General features: G+C 34.5%; 1 protein-coding gene across 4 annotated transcripts in view; it reads left to right on the top strand.

Annotated features, from left to right (window-relative positions):
- The window catches only part of FAM227B (family with sequence similarity 227 member B), a 268,773-nt gene that overhangs the window by 62,389 nt on the left and 185,469 nt on the right, over positions 1 to 20,915 (top strand). For all 4 annotated transcript variants that reach the window (XM_036842850.1, XM_036842849.1, XM_036842847.1 and 1 more), the window contains exon 10: positions 5,442 to 5,579. In XM_036842850.1, the coding sequence (XP_036698745.1) occupies positions 5,442 to 5,579 (138 nt within the window). The remainder of the gene's footprint in view (positions 1 to 5,441; positions 5,580 to 20,915) is intronic.

Consider the following 20,915-nt stretch of genomic DNA (forward strand, 5'->3'; position numbering starts at 1 on the left):
GTACATATTTCTGTACACCAAAAGCACAAAATGTTCTTAGCACTATTTATATAATAATCAAAACAAACTGTCCAAATGCCCATCAATAATATGAAATTTAGATAAACTGTGGAATATTTATATAACGAAATACTACCAACAATGGGAATGAACACACTATAATTATATACAATAGTATGAACAAATCACAGAAACAAGGTTGAGAGGGGAAAAAAGCCAGACACAAAAGAGTAGATCCTGTATGAGTCCACTGATACAAAGTTCAAAATCTGGCAAAACTAATCTATAATTTTAGAAGTAAAGATAATGTTTATTCTTGGGAATTGGTCCTGGCTAGAAAGGAGGGCACCTGGAGTGCTGAATATTTTGTTTCTGAGGGCTGGTAACATGGACACCATATATTAAATTTGTGAAGATTCATTGAGCTGTACATGATTGTTCATTTTAATTTTTATGCATCGATAAAAATTTAAGTTGAAAACAAAGGCAGTAGTGGTAGCTGCACTAGAGCCTCTATGGTTTATTTAATCATGAATATGTTTGTACAGATTTCTCTCGCAATGCGTTTCTCACATTGCATACCTATCAAGAGTCACATGTTTTCTGAGTCTGTGCTCATAAACGACCTTTTCAACTTTTAGTAAGATTTCATCTCTCAGTTGTGATTAATTATTTTGTATTGGCTAGAGCACTTGTTGAAAGAATTTTATAAGACATGTTTTTCTTATTTCTTTGTTGAGGAGATGTTTATAGCATAGATCTAAAATACTTGATTCAATTTCTCCTTATTAAAAACAATTCCTTTTTATCAGGATGAAGTAATCACTTTATTAGGTTATTTACATTATATTCAGTTTGATTTCTTACATTGTCATTTGGCTTTCATTTTTGGTTCGTTTTTCACAAACAAAATTTTTGTTACCAGAGTTCCCTATACACAATTCTTAGAGTACCAGAGACTGTATTAGTTTCCTATTGCTACTATAGAAAATTACTACTTAGTTTAAAACAACATAAATGTGTTATCTTATAGTTCTGGAAATCAGAAGTCCAAAATGAGTTTCACTAGGCTAAAATGAAGATGTTTGGCAGGGCTGTGTTCTTCTAGAGGTTCTAGGGGAGAATCTGTTTCTTTGCAACTTTTCTGCAGCTGTTTTCATTCTTTGCCTCATGGCCCTCTTTCATTACCAAAGTCAGCAATGGATAGTCAGTCTTTCTCATATTGCATCACTCTGATACTGACTCCTCTACCTTCCTTTTCCATATTTAAGGACCCTTCTGGTTACATTGGGCTCACCTGGACAAGCCTGCATACTTACCCTATTTTAAGGTTAGCCAATTTAGAAACTTAATTCCATCTGCTCCCTTCATTCCCCTTTGCCATGTAACATAACATATTCACAATTTGGGAAGATTAGGATATGGAAGACTTTGGAGGCTACTTCTCTAGAGTAGAGACACATTAAGATTTTGTATGATTGGCTAGATTTTGGCACAAGCCTTATGACTGAATCCCACATGGCAGCCTTACAATGAGCAAGATTAAAATTTGTGCCATGACTTCTGGCTTCTGCTTAGGATGTAGAAAACTAAAATGATATTACTTCCACCCTTCCACCAAAAAACACTGGACTGTCTGCAAATTCAAAACTTTCCTTGAACCCATCAGAGATTACAGAGCAGTCAACCCAAAATCTAAAGAAGGGTGCCTCCAAGGAGAGACCAGATGCAAGCACTTGCTCATCGGGGGCATATGCAGCCAGATACCATAAAAGCCAGTAAGAAGAATTCAACCAAAAAAAAATTTTTTTTTGTCTGCACCACGTGGTTTGCAGGATCTCAGTTCCCCGACCAGGGATTGAACCCTAGCCCCCTGAAGTGGAAGCACGGAGTCCCAACCACTGGACCACCAGGGAATTCCCTTAGCCAAAATTTTTAATGAATTGCTTAAAGCTGAGTATGGTCTAGTGTGAGAATATAGAACCCTTAGTAGCTACATAAAACGAGGGAGAAGTTGCCCTCACTTACAAGCTTCTCTCCACACATCTTACAAGAAATATTGAGGGTGGAATAACAGTCTTGAGAAAGCCTGGGGGAATGTAATAGAAGACACTGCAAAAAAGGCATAAAGCCTTGCCTGGACCCTTCTATCTCCTCTATGTTAACAACAACAACAAGCTTTAAGCCACAGCAGGAGGAGGGGGAAAGGTTGGGGAGGAGGAAGGGCAGCAAATGCAGTTTCCCTTAGGGAAGAAGTGGAGACACAACTCACCTGGGAAACAGAGAAAACTACCTCTACACCAGAGGCCAGGAATACATACTGGGCCAAGAACAAGTTTGCTACAGCTGGGGCAAGGCTGGATTACTGAGAAGACCCTATCCCAAGACCCAGGAACAAAACCCAACGCTGATGCTGATTCAGAACAGAGAATACCTACCACTACCAGGCTAACAAACATCAACTGACAGGTAACAGCAGTCTACTGCTGGGAGAGGGGCACAAGTGTGGAAAAGACCATTTCTGAGAAGACACAAAAGATCTAAAACTGAGAGTGGAGCAGATGCTGATGTGGAAGTAAACTAACAGAAAACAAAAACCTCTGGCAAGGCAGTTTACATCGTAAGAGGAATTTGAAGCATGTAGAGTACTAAAGGTAATCATAGTAACAGCAAAACCCAAACACAGCCCAACTCTCAGTTCCCTTCCAGACTGACTTAATTACCCATGCTTAAGGCCAAACAGAAAAACAAAAAGCCCATTTCAAGGCCTGAAAACTATTTACTTCATCTTTACTGCATTACACAATATGTCTGACTTTCAACCAAAATTATGAAGTCTACAAAAAAGCAATGGAAAAAATAAACACACTATCAAGAGACAAAGAAATCATCAGAACCAGTTTTAGATATGACACAGATATTAGAATATCAGACAGGAAATTTTACGTAACTATGATTAATGTAGTAAATGCTCTAGTGGAAAAGATGGATAGATAACATGTATGATCAGATATGTAATTTGAGCAAGACATGGAAACTATAAGAAAGAAGACAACATAGGCCAATGGAACAAAATTGAGAGCCCAGAAATAAACCCTCACAAACACAGTCAAGTAGCATTTGACAAGGGAGCCCAGAATACTCGATGGGAAAAGGATAGTCTCTTCAATAAATGGTGTTGGGAGAACTGGATCACCACAGGTAGAATAATGAAATTGGACTCCTATCTTATACCACTCACAAAAATTAACTTGAAATGGAGGAAAGAACTGAAACCATAAAACTCTTAAGAAGAAAACATAGTGGAAAATCTCCTTGACATATGTCTTGGCAACAATTTTTTGGGTATGGTATCAAAAGCACAAGCAACAAAAGCAAAAATTAGTAAGTGGGACTATATCAAACTAAAGAGCTTTTGCATAGTAGAAAACAACAAAATGAAAAGACAACTTACGGAATATACTTGCAAATCATATCTGATAAGAGGTTAATATCCAAAAGATAAAAGGAACTCAGTTCAATAGCAAAAAGGAAACAATCTGATTTTAAAAATAGGCAGAGGAACCGAATAGATATTTTTCTAAAGAAGACATACAGATGTCCAACAGGTACATGAAAGGATGTTCAACATCACTAATCACCAGGGAAATGCTAGTCAAAACCACAATGAGATATCACCTCACATCTGTTAGAATGGCTATTATCAAAACGACTACAAATAAAAAATGTTGGCAAGGATGTAGAGAAAAGAGAACCCTTGTGCACTGTTGGTGGGAATGTAAATTGGTGCAGCCACTATGGAAAACAGTATGGAAGTCCCTCAAAAAATTGAAAATAGAACTCCCGTGTGATTCAGCAATCCCACTTCTAGCAGGTAGACTGAATCTTTCCCCTGATTTCCTGCCAGGCTGTAGTGTGGAGTGAGGGGCACTGGGCATTTGCCCCTTCAAATTGGGAAGTGTGACAAGGTGGCAGCCATCAGTGCAAGTCTCTCCCTGCTCTGATTGTTGGCAAGCCAGCACACGCGCACTCCTCACAATTAGAGTCTAGGCTTCTCCAGCTCTTCTGTCTCAGTGGATTTCCCAACAGGCATGGGGGCTCCCCAGGGCAAGGGTCCACCTGTGTGGACCTTCTCTTCCTTACAGACCCCTCCAGGGGTGCTGGTCCCAACCCGATGCCTTTTCCCCCCACCAAGTCTACCCAGTTACGTGGAGATCTTCCTTGCAGTTTTGGTTTTATAGGAGATACTCGGCCGGTTTCCAATTAGTTTTCTTTGAGTAATCTTCCACATGTAGATGTATTTTTGATGTGTTTGTGAGGGGAAGTGAGCTCCATGTCTTCCTACTCTGACATTGATCCCCCTCTCAATAAAAAAAACTGTCTTTTAATCTCCTGATCTGTTAGCCTTACTATACCGCAGATTTTCCACGAATACACTATATATTTTAAAACATAGACAATTTATTGAGAAACATTCAAATGAGCAACACTTCAGGCTTCTGAATATTTTATCTAGTGGCAACTAATGTGAAATAGACGATAACCAAATCTAAAAACACTTAGAAAATTCCAATTTGATATCAAAATATAGCAAATAATCCTCATTGAATACTCACTACTGAGAAAATACTGGCTATGTTTATGAGTATATCAATGTATATTAATACTGATAATATTAGCTCATATTTCCCATTTACTGAACACTTTAACATATACTGTCTCAACCATCAGAATAAACATATGGAGTACACAAAGGAATTTATATTGTTCTCATTTTTATTGCTGAGAATATAAATGTTTAGTGTGGTTAAATCAATTATTCAACCCTATACAGCTTTTGGAACAAAAATGGAACTTTTTAAATGGAATTTATTTTTATTTCTTTTAGGGTACTATAATTGATTCATAAACGTTATTTTAAAAATAATAGGAGCTACAGATAGGGAAATTTTTAAAAAAATAATCACCTATGCTGAGAGGAAATCATGTTAATATTTAAGCTATAGTCACACATATGCATACGGTAAAATTGTCCTTCACATAAAAACATACTATGATTGCCTTTATATGTTAACAAATACTTACAAGGTAACTTTTAATGGATACTTCATGATCCACTGTATGGATGTACTGTTGTTGGATATTTAGGTCCTTTCCAAGTTTTCACAATATTAATCTCCCCTTATGTCCGTTTATGAACTTAGCTTATGTCTATGAGTCAGAAAGGTATGTATCAAGCTTATCTCTTTTCTAATTCTCAGTCTTATATGGTAAGACATTAACATTTCTATGTAGAGATTCCCTCTTTTGAAACTTGAGACTGACAATCCTCACAGGAGTGTTGTGAGAATGAAATGTATAATGCTCCTAAAAAGGCTTTGACAAAAGATATTTTTAAAATCCTAATTTCTTTGGCTAAATATACATATTTGTATCAACAGGTTTAAAACCTAAAAAAGACTTTTGGACCCACTGGAAGCTGAACGAACTCTCCACAACAACCATTCATGGTAGTAAGAAAACACCTTCAGAATCTATAAAGGACAGGATTGCAAGAAGTCAAGAATGCATATCAACTTGTAAGTAAATTTATTATATACTGCCGATTGAAATAGCCAAAATCAAGTGTATCATTATTTTTTTGTCAGAATTTTCTAATGATTTATTTTCTGGTGAGGGTCTTAAAATAACATTTGATTTATAGATGGGTATTATAGTAATTTGAATATTGCTTTATATTTTAGTTTTTCATTATAAAAATGGCATGTGCTTAAGTCCTTTTCTCATTTGCATGTTATTATGTTTTTATATTGATTTGCGGGAACTTCTCAGGTTTGTAAGAACACCACAAATATTCTTACTTTTTAGCTGTATTGCTATCTGGTTAATAATGTGTTTTACCAATAGATAAGTTTAAAGTTTTTATTCAGTAAATTTAAATAATGTCTTTTGTAGTTTCAGTTTTGTGGCATGTTTGTCAGAACTTTCTTACCTAATATTATGAAAAAAAAAAAACTACCTGTTCTTTTTTTTTTTAGTACTTTTTTATTTCCATGTTTTATTAAATTCTTTAATCCACTTGGGGTTTATTTTGTTATAAAGGAAGGTAGTTGTATTCCAGTATTTTGTTTTTTCCAAATGCTTACTTATTAAATAGTCCACTTACAGACTACTTGAAATAGCAATTCACATGGATATATTTTTGTATTCTCTTCTACCTCCCAAATTCCTGTCCAGGACCAAACTTCTCAGTAACTCTACATTAATTAGCACTTTAAAGCAAGTTTATTTTTCTCTAATTTATACTATATTTCAATACTAAACATAGGTCTGGTGCTCAGGCCTCATTTCTGACCAATTAAATAAGAATCTGAGGCTCAGTATTTTTTAAAGCTACCCAGATGATTTTCAGTGTGCAGGCAAAGTTAAGAACCACTAGTGTAGAGGGCAATACCTTTCCATCATACTTCTTGATATAGGCCAGGGGAAGGAGGGACTAACCTACTCAACCTACTCTTCTGAAAGCTGCTCGTCAGTTAATTTCTGATTCTAAAATTGTTTAATTGGTTAATTACTGCTCTTCTGATTAGTACGTTGATTTTTCTCCACTCTTATCTCCATAGATATAATCCTGTCTGATTTCTATCTTTTAGTAGTTATGTGAAATTTCTTATTTGCTAATGTCACCCTGGTTTTTACAGAACTTCATGCATATTTGTAATTTTAGATGGAAAGAGAGATAATCCACTGTCTTGACCCAATCTTATCTCTTTTTGTTTCTCAGTTTCACATGTGAATAACAACTTGGCTGAATATAAAATTAAGGAGGTTGGGGGAGCTTTCTATTTTTTTTAAATTTTAACTTACAGAAAAGTGTTGAAAATAGTATAAGGAACTCCCATATATCCTTTATCCACCAAATGTTTGAATTTATCCTATTTGTTTTATTGTTTTCTCTCTCCCTCTTTTATATAAACATTTAAAGCTATAAATTTCCCTAATTCCTGTTTCAGCTACATTCTGCAAATGTTGATATGTTATATTTTCGTTATCATTTAATCCAAAATATTTTCTAACATCCAGTATAATTTCTCTTTTGACCCATGGGTTATTTAGAGATGTATTATTTAATTTTTAAATACTTAGAGCTTTTCTAGATACCTTAAAATTACTGATTTCTAATTTTTTTTTTTTTTAAAGAAGGGGGAAGTTTTTTGTTTTATTTATTTATTTATTTATTTATTTATTTATTTATTTATTTATTTATGGCTGTGTTGGGTCTTTGTTTCTGTGCGAGGGCTTTCTCTAGTTGCGGCAAGTGGGGCCACTCTTCATCGCGGTGCGCGGGCCTCTCTTGTCGTGGAGCATGGGCTCCAGACGCGCAGGCTCAGTAATTGTGGCTCACGGGCCTAGTTGCTCCGCGGCATGTGGGATCTTCCCAGATCAGGGCTCGAACCCGTGTCCCCTGCATTGGCAGGCAGACTCTCAACCACTGCGCCACCAGGGAAGCCCTGATTTCTAATTTTAAATATACTGTGGTCTGAGAATATACCCTACAATCTTTTGAAGTGTATTGAGACTTGTTTTATGGTACAGTACATGGTCTATCTTGGTGAACATTCAATGTGCACGTGAGAAGAATGTGTATTTTGCAATTATTTTGTAAATCTCAATTAGATCAAGGTGGTTGATAGTGATATTCAGATCTTCAATATCAAGATTCAGCAAACTACAGCCTGTGGACCAAATCTGGCCTGCAGCCTATTTTTATACATCCTATGAGTTAAGAATGATTTTTACATTTTTAAGGGTTGTAAAAAAAAAAAACAATAAAGAATATACCACAGAGGGACTTTCCTGGTGGCACAGTGGTTAAGAATCTGCCTGCCAATGCAGGGCACACGGGTTCAAGCCCTGGTCCGGGAAGATCCCACATGCTGTGGAGCAACTAAGCCCATGCACCACAAGTACTGAGCCTGTGCTCTAGAGCCCGCGAGCCACAGCTACTGAAGCCTGTGCGCCTAGAGCCCGTGCTCCACAACAAGATAAGCCACTGCAATGAGAAGCCTGCTCACTGCAACAAAGAGTAGCCCCCGCTCGCCACAACTAGAGAAAGCTGGCGCGCAGTAACAAAGACCCACTGCAGCCCAAAATAAATAAATTAAAAAAAAAAAGAATATACCACACAGGTCATATGTGGCCCACAAAGCCTAAAATATTGGACTGTCTGACCCTTAATAGAAAAAGTTTGCTAACTCTGGTTCTGTATCTTTACGATATTTAATTGTTCTATTAATTACTGAGAAGGGGGTGTTAAAATCTCCCACTGCAATTGTGGAATTATCTATTTCTCCCCTTAATTCTACTGATTTTTGCTTTATGCATTTTTAAGTTACTGGGCACATACACAATTATTATGTTTTCCCTTTAATCATTATGAAATGTTTCTTCATATCTATGATAATTCTCCTAGGGGAATTATCTATTTATCTAATTACCTATGAGTTCTATTTTGTCTGATATTAATATAGCCACTTGAGCTTTCTTATGCTTGTGGTTTGCATAGTGTATCTTTTCCCATCATTTTACTTACAACCTCTTTGTCTTTTCATGTTTAAAGGTTGTCTTGCAAACAACCTATAGTTGAATCTTGGTTTTTTATTTAGTCTTACAATTTCTTCCTTTTAATTGGAGTGATTACTTCATTTACATTCAGCATAACTATTGACATGATTAGGTTTGTTTTTACCATGCTCCTGTTTGTTTTCAGTTTTATCTCACCTGTTTTTTGTTCTTCAATTCCCCTTCCCTATCTTCATTTGGTTAAGCAAATATTTTTAGTATTCCATTTTAATTCTTCTATTGGCTGTTTGCCTGTACCTTCTTGAATTTTTTGCAATTGCCTTAGTGATTTCAAAATGCATCCTTAAATTATTAAAATACTACTTAAAGTTAATGTTGTCCTACTTCACTAAAAATGTAGGAACTTGGAGAAGGATAGCTACACATACTCCCCTTTGTCCTTGTGCTGTTGTTTGTCATGTAATTAGAAGAGCTACATGAATAATGGCCTCACATTATCAGTGTTAGGATTTTGCTTCAAATAACTGCATGGTTTATTCAGCTTTATTGAGGTCTAATTGATGTACAATAAACCACACACATTTAGAATATAAAATTTCACAATTGGGCATATGTATAAACTCATAAAACTGTCACAGCTTTCAAGAGGAAACATATCCACCATTCCAGAAAGTTCCTCAGACTTTTTTGTAGTTCCTCCCTCCTTCTCAATCCCCAGGCAATTACTCATGTGATTTTTGTCACTAACAGGTTTAGTTTGCATTTTTCTAGAATTTTACGTAAATGGAATCATAGAGTTTGTGCTATCTTTGTCTGGCATTTTCTACTCTGCATAATTATTTTCAGATTCATTCATCTTGACATATGTTTGAATAGTTTGTTCCCCTGTATTGCTGAGTAATAGTCCATGGTAAGGATATGCAACAATTTGTTTATCCATTCACATGTTGGTAGACATTTGCATTGTTTCTAGTATTTAACTATTATAAATAAAGCTGCTGTGAATATTCATGTACAAGTCTTTGTGTAAACATAGGATTTCATTATCTTTGGTAAACAATCTAGTAGTGGAAGGCTGAGTAGTATGGTAAGTGTATTATAACATTTTAAGAAATTGCCAAATATATCCAAAATTTTACATTCCTATCAGTGTACAAGTTATAGTTTACTTCCTCACTAACACTTCGTACAGTCTTCTTAATTTTAGCCATTCTTGTGGCTTATGTACTGGTATTTAGTTAGGTTTTATTTTAATTTCTCTAATGACTGATTATGATGAGCTCTTTTCATGTGCTTATTTGCCATCTGTATATCTTCTTTGCTGAAGTATCTGTTTCAATCTTTTCACTATTTTTATTGGGGTGTTTGTCCTATTTTAATTCTGTTATAACAGTTTCTTTATATATTCCTAGACACAAATCCTTTAACAGATATATATTTTACAAATATTCTTTTCTAGTCTGTAGTTGCCTTTTCATTTTATAATAGTGTCTTTTGAAAGGCAAAAGTTTATAATATGGTAAAAATCAAATTTATCATTTTTTCCAGTAGGGTATTGCTTTTTTTGTGTCATATTCAAGAATTTTTTTGTGAAACCCAATTTCACCAAGATTTTCTCCCATATTTTCTTCTAGAAATTTTATAGTATATAATTTTATAGCTTATAATTGTAGCTCCTATTATACACTTAGGTCTCTAATTCATTTTGAGTAATTTTTGCAAATTATGTGAAGTAAGCAGTGAGGATCATTTCTTTGCATATTATTCTAGCACCATATGTTGAAAAGATTATCCTTTGCCCATTGAATTATCTTGGAACCTTTGTCAAAAAAACATTTGATCATATGTGTATTGCTCTATGCATGTACTCTGAATTCTGTTTCACTGATGCCAATACCAAACTACCTTGATAACCGTAATTTTATAACGTGTCTTGGAGTCAGGTACTATAAGTCCTCCAACTTTGTTCTTCTTTTAAAAAATTATTTTGCTATCTAGATTCTTCTCATTTCTATATAATTTTTTAACTGCTTATCAGTATTTAAAGTATATACTCTGGAATTTTCATTGGAATTAGGTTGAATCTATCAACTTAAGAAGCATTGACATCTTAACAATATTGATTTTCCAATCCATGAACATAGAATATTTCCACATTTATTTAGGACTTCTTTCTATCTCAGCAATACTTTCTAGTTTTTTCTTTATAGATGCTGCACATATCTCTCAAATTATATTGCATATGGTGTTTTTAATTTCAATTCCTGATTGTTCACTGATAATATACAAAAAATACTATAGAAAAATACTTTTGTGTTGATCTTATATCCTACAGTCTTACTAAACTTGCTTATTAGTTCTAGTAGCCTTTTTAGATTTCTTAGGATTTTTTCTTCATGGATACTCATGTCATCTGAGAGTAAAGAGCATTTTACTTTGTTTTCAATCTATATGCCTTTTATTTATTTTACTTGCCTATGGCTAGGATCTTTAAGATGTTGACTAAAAGTGGTGAGAGTGGACATGCTTGCCTCATTCCTGATCTTAGAGGGAAAATGTTAGGTTACCTTTAAATAGATTTAGGCTGAAGGCTTTTATAGATATCTTTTATCAGGTTGAGGTAGTTTCATTCCCTTCCTAGTTTGCTGAGAGGTTTTTGTTGTTGTTTGTTTTTTAACAAATAGATGTAGGATTTTAGCATTTGTTGAGATGAACATATTGGTTTTCTATTTTAGTCTTTTAATACAGTGAATTACATTGATTGATTTTTCAAGTGTTACCTAACCTTGCATTCCTGGGATAAATCCCATTTGGCAATTGTGTATTAACCTTTTCATGTATGCTACTGAATTCAGTTTGCTAAAATTTTTGTTTTCTTTTCCTGTACTTGTCCTGTCACATTTTAGTAATAAGTGTAATGTTCACCCCTCTTCTCTTTTCTAAGGGTTAGTGGTAAACTTGGTATTTGTTCTTCTTTACGTATTGGTAGAATTCACCAATGAAGCAATCTTGGGCCTAGAAATTCCTCTGTGGTAAGGTTTTTGACTAAAAATTCATTTCTCTAATAGATATAGTTGCTATTCAAATGATCAGTTCCTTCTTGAGTAAATTTTGTAGTTTGTGTAAATTTTTATTTTATTCCTTTAAACTATTTTGAGTTTTTTTCTGAGATGTGATCTTGTTATTTAGAAATATTTTGGTCTACTTGGGGCTTTATTTTAAGCTTCATTAGGTGGAACCAGAGAACTCTTTTGTTTAGGCCTAACATGCTTCCCCTACTGAGGCAGTACCCTTCTTAGTATTCTACCCCATGCTCTGTGTATAACAGATTTCCCATCTGGCTGTCTGGAACATGAGCTTTCTGTGAGCCCCAAGCATTGTTCTGCCTGCTCCTTCCTGTGTTTCTTTTTTATAAATCAACCTCAGGCAAAAATTCAAGGATAACCTTCTGAAGAGCTCCAGAATGCTCTCTGTGTGCATCTGTCTCCTCTATATTATGCTGACCTGTGAATTTTAGCTTGCCTTGACCTTCCTGAATGCTAAATTTTATTTTTCAGCTCAGTTCTGCTTGGATTCCCACCACTTAGACTGTGGCCTCAAAATTTCTTTTTTAGAGACAATAAGATGAGACAACTGAAAGCCCTCATTAGGTTTTTTTCTCTTGGCTGGAGCGGGGGTGATTACTGTCCTGTGCTGCCTGTTGTCCAACACATGAAAACCATTGTTTCATATATTTTCTCCAATTTTTTACTTGTTTAAGAAAGAAGAGCAATCCAGTTCCTGTTACTCCATCATAGCAAGAAGTAGAAGTGATTATATGTATTTTAAAAGATTAAGAGAAGACTTAAAAATAGTCTTCTATATTTATTCACATATTTGCCATTCCTGGATCTTCATTCCATCCTATAAATTTGAGTTTCCATCTGGTGTCATTTCCCTTCAGCTTGAAAAAAAACTACCTTTTGGCAGTTCTTATAGTTCAGTTCTGCCAGTAATAAATTTTCTCAAGTTTATTTATCTAAAAATAATGTTCATTTTGCCTTTATTTTTGAAGGATATTTTTGCTAGATTTAGAATTCTAGGTTCACTTTTCTTTTGCCTTTCATCAAGATATTGTTCCATTGGGTTCTGGTTTGGTTTTTTTTTTTTTTTAATCCACTCTTTTCTATATTATTTTCCCATATAGGGCATTACAGAGTATTGAGTAGAGTTCCCTGTGCTATACAACAGGTTATTATTAGTTATCTATTCTATATATAGTAATGTGTACATGTCAATTCCAGTCTCCCAATTTATCCCTCTCCCGCCTTTCCCCCTTGGTAAACGTAAGTTTGTTTTCTACATCTGTGACTCTACTTCTGTTTTGTAAACAGGTTCATTTGTACCATCTTTTTTAGATTCCACATATAAGCAATATCATATGATATTTGTTTTTCTCTGTCTGACTTACCTCACTCGGTATGACAATCTCTAGGTCCATCCATATCACTGCAAATGGCATTATTTCATTCTTTTTTATGGCTGCGTAATATTTCATTGTATACATGTACCACATCTTCTTTATCCATTCCTTGGTTGATGGACATTTAGGTTGCATCCATGTCCTGGCTATTGTAAATAGTGCTGCAATGACCTTGGGGTGCAGGTATCGTTTCGAATTATGATTTTCTCTGTATATGTGCCCAGGAGTGGGATTGCTGGATCATATGGTAGCTTTATTTTTAGTTTTTTAAGGAACCTCCATACCGTTCTCCATAGTGGCTGTACCAATTTACCTCCCCACCAACAGTGTATGAGGGTTCCCTTTTCTCCACACCCTCTCCAGCATTTATGGTTTGTAGATTTTTTGATGATGGCCATTCTGACCAGTGAGGTGATACCTTATTGTCGTTTTGATTTGAATTTCTTTAATTTAGTGATGTTGAGCATCTTTTCATGTGCTTCTTGGCCGTCTATATGTCTACTTTGGAGAAATGTCTATTTAGATATTCCACCCATTTTTTGATTGGGGTTTTTTTGTTTTTGTTTTTGGTATTGAGCTGCATGAGCTGTTTGTATATTTTGGAGATTAATCCCTTGTCAGTTGCTTCATTTGCAAATATGTTCTACCATTCTGTAGGTTGTCTTTTTGTTTTGTTTATGGTTCCCTTTGCTGTGCAGAAGCTTTTAAGTTTAATTAGGTTCCATTTATTTTTGTTTTTATTTTCTTTACTCTAGGAGGTGGATCAAAAAAGATCAAGCTGAGATTTATGTCAGAGAGTGTTCTGCCTATGTTTTCCTCTAAGAAGTTTATAGTATCTGGTCTTACATTTAGGTCTTTAATCCATTTTGAGTTTACTTTTGTATATAGTGTTAGAGAATGTTCTAATTTCATTCTTTTACATGTAGCTGTCCAGTATTCCCAGCACGACTTATTGAAGAGACTGTCTTTTCTCCATTGTATATTCTTGCCTGCTTTGTCGTATATTAGGTGACCATAGGTGCATGGGTTTATCTCCGGACTTTCTATCCTGTTCCAATGATCTATATTTCTGTTTTTGTGCCAGTACCATACTGTTTTGATGACTGTAGCTTTGTAGTATAGTCTGAAGTCAGGGAGCCTGATTCCTCTAGCTCTGTTTGTCTTTCTCAAGATTGCCTTGGCTATTCAGGGTGTGTTTTGTGTTTCCATACAAATTGTAAAATTTTTTGTTCTAATTCTGTGAAAAATGCTATTGGTAATTTGATAGGGATTGCATTGAATCTGTAGATTACTTTGGGTAGTATAGTCATTTTCACAATACTGATTCTTCCAATCCAAGAACACAGTATATCTTTTCATCTGTTTGTGTCATCTTTTATTTCTTTCATCAGTATCTTATAGTTTTTGGAGTACAAATCTTTTGCCTCCTTAGGTAGGTTTATTCCTAGGTATTTTATTCTTTTTGATACAATGGTAAATGGACAGTTTTCTTAATTTCTCTTTCTTATCTTTCACTGTTAATGTATAGGAATGTAAGAGATTTCTGTGTATTAATTTTGTATCCTGCAACTTTACCAAATTCATTGATGAGCTCTAGTTTTCTGGTAGCATCTTTAGAATTTTGTATGTGTAGTATCATATCATCTGCAAACAGTGCCAGTTTTACTTCTTTTCCAATTTGGATTCCTTTTATTTCTTTTTCTTCTCTGATTGCTGTGGGTAGGACTTCCAAAACTATGTTGAATAAAAGTAGCAAGGGTGGACATCCTTGTCTTGTTCCTGATCTTAGAGGAAATGCTTTTAGTTTTTCACCGTTGAGAATGATGTTTACTGTGGATTTACCATATATGGCCTTTATTATGTTGAAGTATGTTGCCTCTATGCCCACTTTCTGGAGAGTTTTTATCATAAATGGGTGTTGAATTTTGTCAAAAGCTTTTTCTGCATCTATTGAGATGATCATATGGTTTTTATTCTTCAGTTTGTTAGTGTAGTGTATCACATTGATTGATTTATGTATGTTGAAAAATCTTTGCATCCCTGGGATAAATCCCACTTGATCATGGTATATGATTCTTTTAATGTGTTGTTGGATTGGATTTGCTAGTATTTTGTTGAAGATTTTTGCTTTTATATTCATCAGTGATACTGGCCTGTAATTTTCTTTTTTGTGATATCTTTGGTTTGGTATCAGGGTGATCGTGGCCTCATAGAATGAACTTTGGAGTGTTCCTTCCTCAGCAATTTTTTGGAATAGTTTGAGAAGGATAGGTGTTAACTCTTCTCCTAAATGTTTGATAGAATTTGCCTGTGAATCCAATCTGGTCCCAGACAGTTGTTTGTTGGAAGTTTTTTAATGACTGTTTCAATATCAGTACATGTGATTGATCTGTTTATATTTTCTGTTTCTTTCTGGTTCAGCCTTGGAAGGTTGCATCTTTCTAAGAATTTGTCCATTTCTTCTAGGTTGTCCATTTTATTGCCATATAGTTGTTTGTAGTAGTCTCTTATGATCATTTTGTATTTCTGTGGTGTCTATTGTAACTTCTCCTTTTTCATTTCTAATTTTATTGACTTGAATCCTCTCCCTCTTTTTCTTGATGAGAATCCTACAGGTTCCATTTTAGAAGGCTCAACTCCCCTCCAGTTTCTACCTGCTTTTAGTCATTCCTTGGTATCTTCAAGTGGTTAATGTCCTTTTTTTTAACACTTTCAAGAATTCATAACTTTTATCTATGGGAGAGTCAGACTGATGTAAATTAAATATTAAATATTGAGTTATTTTCTAATTTAATATCAAATTGTCAAATCACATTTTCCTATAAAACTAGATATTGCTTCATTATCTTCTGTTATTTAGTCTCGTAGAGAAGTCTAAAACCAGCCTATGTTTTCTTCCTTTACAGTTAATTTATAAATTTAGTTTTACTTTTACTTATTTAGATGGTTCCAAGATTTTTTTAATTGGTCTTAAATTTGGAAAATGTCACTAGAACATGTCTTGATGATTTTCATAAGTTTTCACAATGCCAAAATTTATTTAAAATTCTTGGATTTTCTTAAGCTCTGTGGTAGACCTAGTAAAGATCTTAGCCAAATATTTCAAGTGAGACATAGAAACTTATATGGCCAGACTGAAGAGGGAGGGAAGGTGACACTGTTGCAGATATTTAAGGAAAAATTTCATTTCACCATTGGAGAGTATCCCCTGACATTGAGGAAATAAAATCTCCAGAGAAAGGCTTCATATCCTGTTTTCACGTGGTATGCTATGACATACTAAATGTTGTCTTGTTACCTCATAAAAAATGAAAATATATAGGGATCAGTTTTTTAAAAATAGGATAAAGGCCACTACAAGCTACTCATTTGGCAGATGTGTAAACCAAGAACAATCTTTTATTAGGGAGTAACAACTGAAAGGTCTTTGGAGGTGAGGCTGAAAGGAAAAAATCAAGTCCCTCAAAAGACCACGATTTTCAACATCATGTTTTAGCCAGTCATGGGCTTACCATTCTACCCGGTGCCCCTGGACTGTAGAGGCAAAAGTGACCTTGAGTAAGGGGCTTCTCATTGGATTCCCAAATAAACATCTCATTTCAGTGGAGCTTTTGCTTTTCTGAGTAAGTTTCTGCCAATGTGGATGAGGATCTGTCAAGACCTCCTGATGTGTACTTTCCCATCATGTGGTAAAGTATATTTATTATCAAAAACACTTTAAAATTTGGTCCCATTTCATGGACTTCAGATATAATATCGGTTTTTGTATTTACTTTCTGGTGCTGATGCAGATTTTCCTATTTGTAAGTTTTGTAGTTGTTTTACTTAGAGTTGAGAGATAGATCAAAGTGGTTATGTTTATCCCAATTTTTTACATGGGGTTTCCTTTTAGATTTGTTTTTATTATTATATTTTATTTAAACATGCAGGAAAGTATAGAAAATATTTCCCACACATAACAAATATTTGCATTTTGCCATATTTGCTTTTCAAGCCTTTTATTTACATATCTTTTGTACCATTCCTAAATCTGTCCCTTCCTCCCTAGAGGTAATGATTATATGGGTATTTGTAGGCATTCTTCCTTTCTATAATATATAACATTGTTTTTTATGTTCTGTACATAAATAATATGTATGAAACTGTTTCAATACTTCAACATTTAACCATAATCAACATTCAAAAATTAAAAATAATCAACAGATATTGACCAATATTTTTGGCCACCAAGAGAATACAGCTATGTTATTCCATAGTTTATAGAGGCCATCAAAAATGTTTTTCTTTTATTAGAGCAAATACTGCTTATGAGCTTTTATCTCAATTACTTTTGTTCCAAATATTTTTTATATGTTGCTTCATGATAGTCCTGGTTTTTTCAGACGTTATTATTTTTGCAGTATCCATTTTATGCAATCTAAAATAAAGAATTGCTCTGGGTGATGAACTACCATGCTTTAAAGAGGTTTTATACTGTATTTCTAATGAAATCATTTTAATTTGGAAAAATGTAAAAATTGTATTTGTTTCAAACACACTTGATTTTCATATTAATGGAAAATCTTTATACAACGCATCATATATTTTATTTACCCATAAATATTTGAAAAGTACTTTTTATATTACATTCTAAAACATCACTAGATTTTTCTGTTTCTGGATAAGATCATCTAAGTCTGGGGTATTATGGTAGGTTAGAGGTTTAATTAGGGCTTCTTTTCATATACTGCTCAAAATTAAATTTTAATAATTTATATTCAACTTGGGGAAATCTTCAATTTGAACTATGTACTTGATAAAGTGTGTTAACTTATTAGGGCTTTATTAGTAATATTCTTATGTAGTAGGTTGCTTTTATTATCAGTTATAAAATGAGGAAACTGAAACATGAGGGAATTAAATAACTTGCTCAAGGTCACATCACTCATAAATGGTAGAATATGAATTCAAATTCAGGAAATTCTGGCCTTAGAATCTGAACTCTTTAACCACTTCACATACTGCCTCTCAGACATTTAATTTTACAAGCTTGTAAGTATGTTAAGGCTTAAAATTGTCATCATAGGATAAGAGTTTTAACTTAGGAGAATTACCATAGCCTTATTCCCTCATTCATGACTAATGTGAATGAGTGTTTAGATCCTTTTCTGGGATCAAGTTTTAATATGTGAGAAGGAAGGAGGAAAGCTGTCAGAAGAGCCAAAGTGGGATGCAGAAGACTGGGGGAAAATCTCACTTGTTTCCCGATTTTGTATACGGATGCCTCTAGATATAGCAAGCAATTGTTTGGAGAATGGAAAACCCACACTGTGGGGCCAAAGTGGTCCAGAGGTACAGTGACAGCAAAGAGTTGGAATTGCTAATCCTCTGAAAGAAGCTGAGCCTCCACTGGGGAAGCACGGGTTTAGTCTACACACCACTGTTTTTTTTTTGTAGGGGAACTAAAAGGGCAGATGTACCACTTCAAAACGGCAAGGATTGCATAAAGAAGTAGTCTTATTTTTCTATAAAGTAATTTTTTCTGTAGACTTCGACTTAGACTGAGACTACTAGGAAATCTGTTCAAGGTAGAATTTTGTTCAAATCTTTGTTTTTATTTGAACTTTGAGCCTTTTATATTTCTGTAGAACCTTAACCTACATTTAAAGCTGTCTTATGAGAATTCATATTAGTTAGTGATCAGTGAGTGCCTCTCCTCCACATAGTGATTCAGAGATCCAGGCTGCTTCCACCTTCTGGGGTCACCCTCCTATAGAACTTCACAGTCAATAAAATTAATCTGTATCAGGAGAATAAAAGAGGAATAGACACACACTCATAAAAGTCTTGGCTCAGAAGTTACCCATATCACTTCCAATCATATACCATTAGTGAGAACAAACCATGGCTACACCTAGGTGTAAGGAGGGCTGACAAATAAAAACTCTGGTTGGGAAAGTGCTACCTAGTAATAGCTACATACTATGGAAGGGGGAGCATACAGTTTGCAGGACAGGAAGTGTCTCATCTACAGGAATTAAAGAATAGTGCAGTAATCCTTATGTATGGAGTGCTTTTGCTATGGCCAATAATAAAATTTGAGCTTTCCAGTACTGATGAACCTAGTGGCAGGGCAGGAATAAAGACGCAGACATAGAGAACATACTTGAGGACACAGTGGGGGAAGGGGAAGCTGGGACGAAGTGAGAGAGTAGCATTGACATATATATACTACCAAATGTAAAATAGATAGCTAGTGGGAAGCTGCTGCATAGCACAGGGAGATCAGCTCGATGCTTTGTGATGACCTAGAGGGGTGGGATAGGGAGGGTGGGAGGGAGACACAAGAGGGAGGAGATATGGGGATATATGTATACATATAGCTGATTCACTTTGTTGTCCAGCAGAAACTAACACAACATTGTAAAGCAATTATACTCCAATAAAGATATAAACAAAAAAGAAATTAAAAAATGAAAATAATAAAAATTTTGAGCTTTCAAACAAAAATTTTGAAGAACTTGCATCCACTATCATTATCTTGACAGTTTTCCAATACTTAAAGACCTCTGGTAATTCAGTGGTGAAATTAATGTGATTTTTTTTTACTATAAAAAATGTATCAACATTTAGAATATCGGCATAACTCACTGAACCAACATTTTGCAAATGACTAATGCATTATATTTTTTTAAATTATACATAGATTTTAAAAAGTGTGACAGACCAATGGATTTTAACACAACAGAGTACACAAAGCACAGTTATGTGTTTTCAGATTCCACATTGCAACCCACCATTAAGAAACTAGAACTTGTCACATTTGGGTATAGTATTCAAAGAATATGCACAGCTATTAAAATACTCCTCCTTTTTTTGACTAATCTATGTGATACTGGATTTTCTTAATATGCTTTAATATATAAATATATACTTCAAAAATATATCACAGTAGAAGAAATGCAGAAGTAAATATTAGAATCCAGCTGTCTTCTACTAAGCCAGTTGTTAGAGATCTTTTAAATGTGAAACAATGTTACTCTTCTCAAATTTTTTTCTTGAATATAGTTATCTTTTTTGAAAAAGATGCCATTTATGTTAATGTGAAATGGGTTTATTACTGTTATTTATAATGAAATAATAAATACATGTTTAAGATTTCTCAGTTTTAATATCTAATATAGGAAATACTAATAGATACAAAAACCCATATAAACAAAAGTTCTTGTTGTGTTCAGTTATTCTTAAGAGTATAAAGTGGCCCTGAGACTAAAATTTTGAGGACCACTCTCCTATAGGAAATCACTGCAAAGGGGCTTGGCCCATGGCATCTGAGAGCTACCATATTCTGCTTATAGTTTTATATTCTGCTTATAGTTTTATAGTTTCTGTGTTGCTTATCCCCAAGCTGGACTCAGTCCGTAATGTGGAGAATCCTCTAAACATAAGACTCAGATAATTTATTTACTAAGGACATAAGCATGTTTTGATTTGGAGACTTCTCTACAGTTTCTAATGTTTCCTCAGCTCTGATGTATTTAACTTGCACATAAAAGACTTGAATGTCCTTGAGTATGTCATATAATCCCTCTCAGCCTTATTTTTCCACCTGAAAAAAATGAGGTGATTAGAATAGATTATTTCTATAGTTCCCTTTTCTAACATTTCATTACTCTTTGCCTTCTATCCATAGGTACTGAATAAACTCCCAAAGTGCTTGTTGAATGTTGAGGTGAAATTAGCAGTAGAGACTGGTTGCTTAGATTTATTATTTTGGAACTCTTTTCCCTCAAAAGTTCTATCTGTGTGTGTGTGTGTGTGTGTGTCTTTGTGTGTATTACCTCCTTAATCTGTGTGCTGGAGAAATGCTGAGGCAGGTCAAGAGCTGAAC

The sequence above is a fragment of the Balaenoptera musculus genome, chromosome 2 (genome assembly GCF_009873245.2).
Source record: "Balaenoptera musculus isolate JJ_BM4_2016_0621 chromosome 2, mBalMus1.pri.v3, whole genome shotgun sequence".
In the NCBI taxonomy this organism is placed as follows: domain Eukaryota; kingdom Metazoa; phylum Chordata; class Mammalia; order Artiodactyla; family Balaenopteridae; genus Balaenoptera; species Balaenoptera musculus.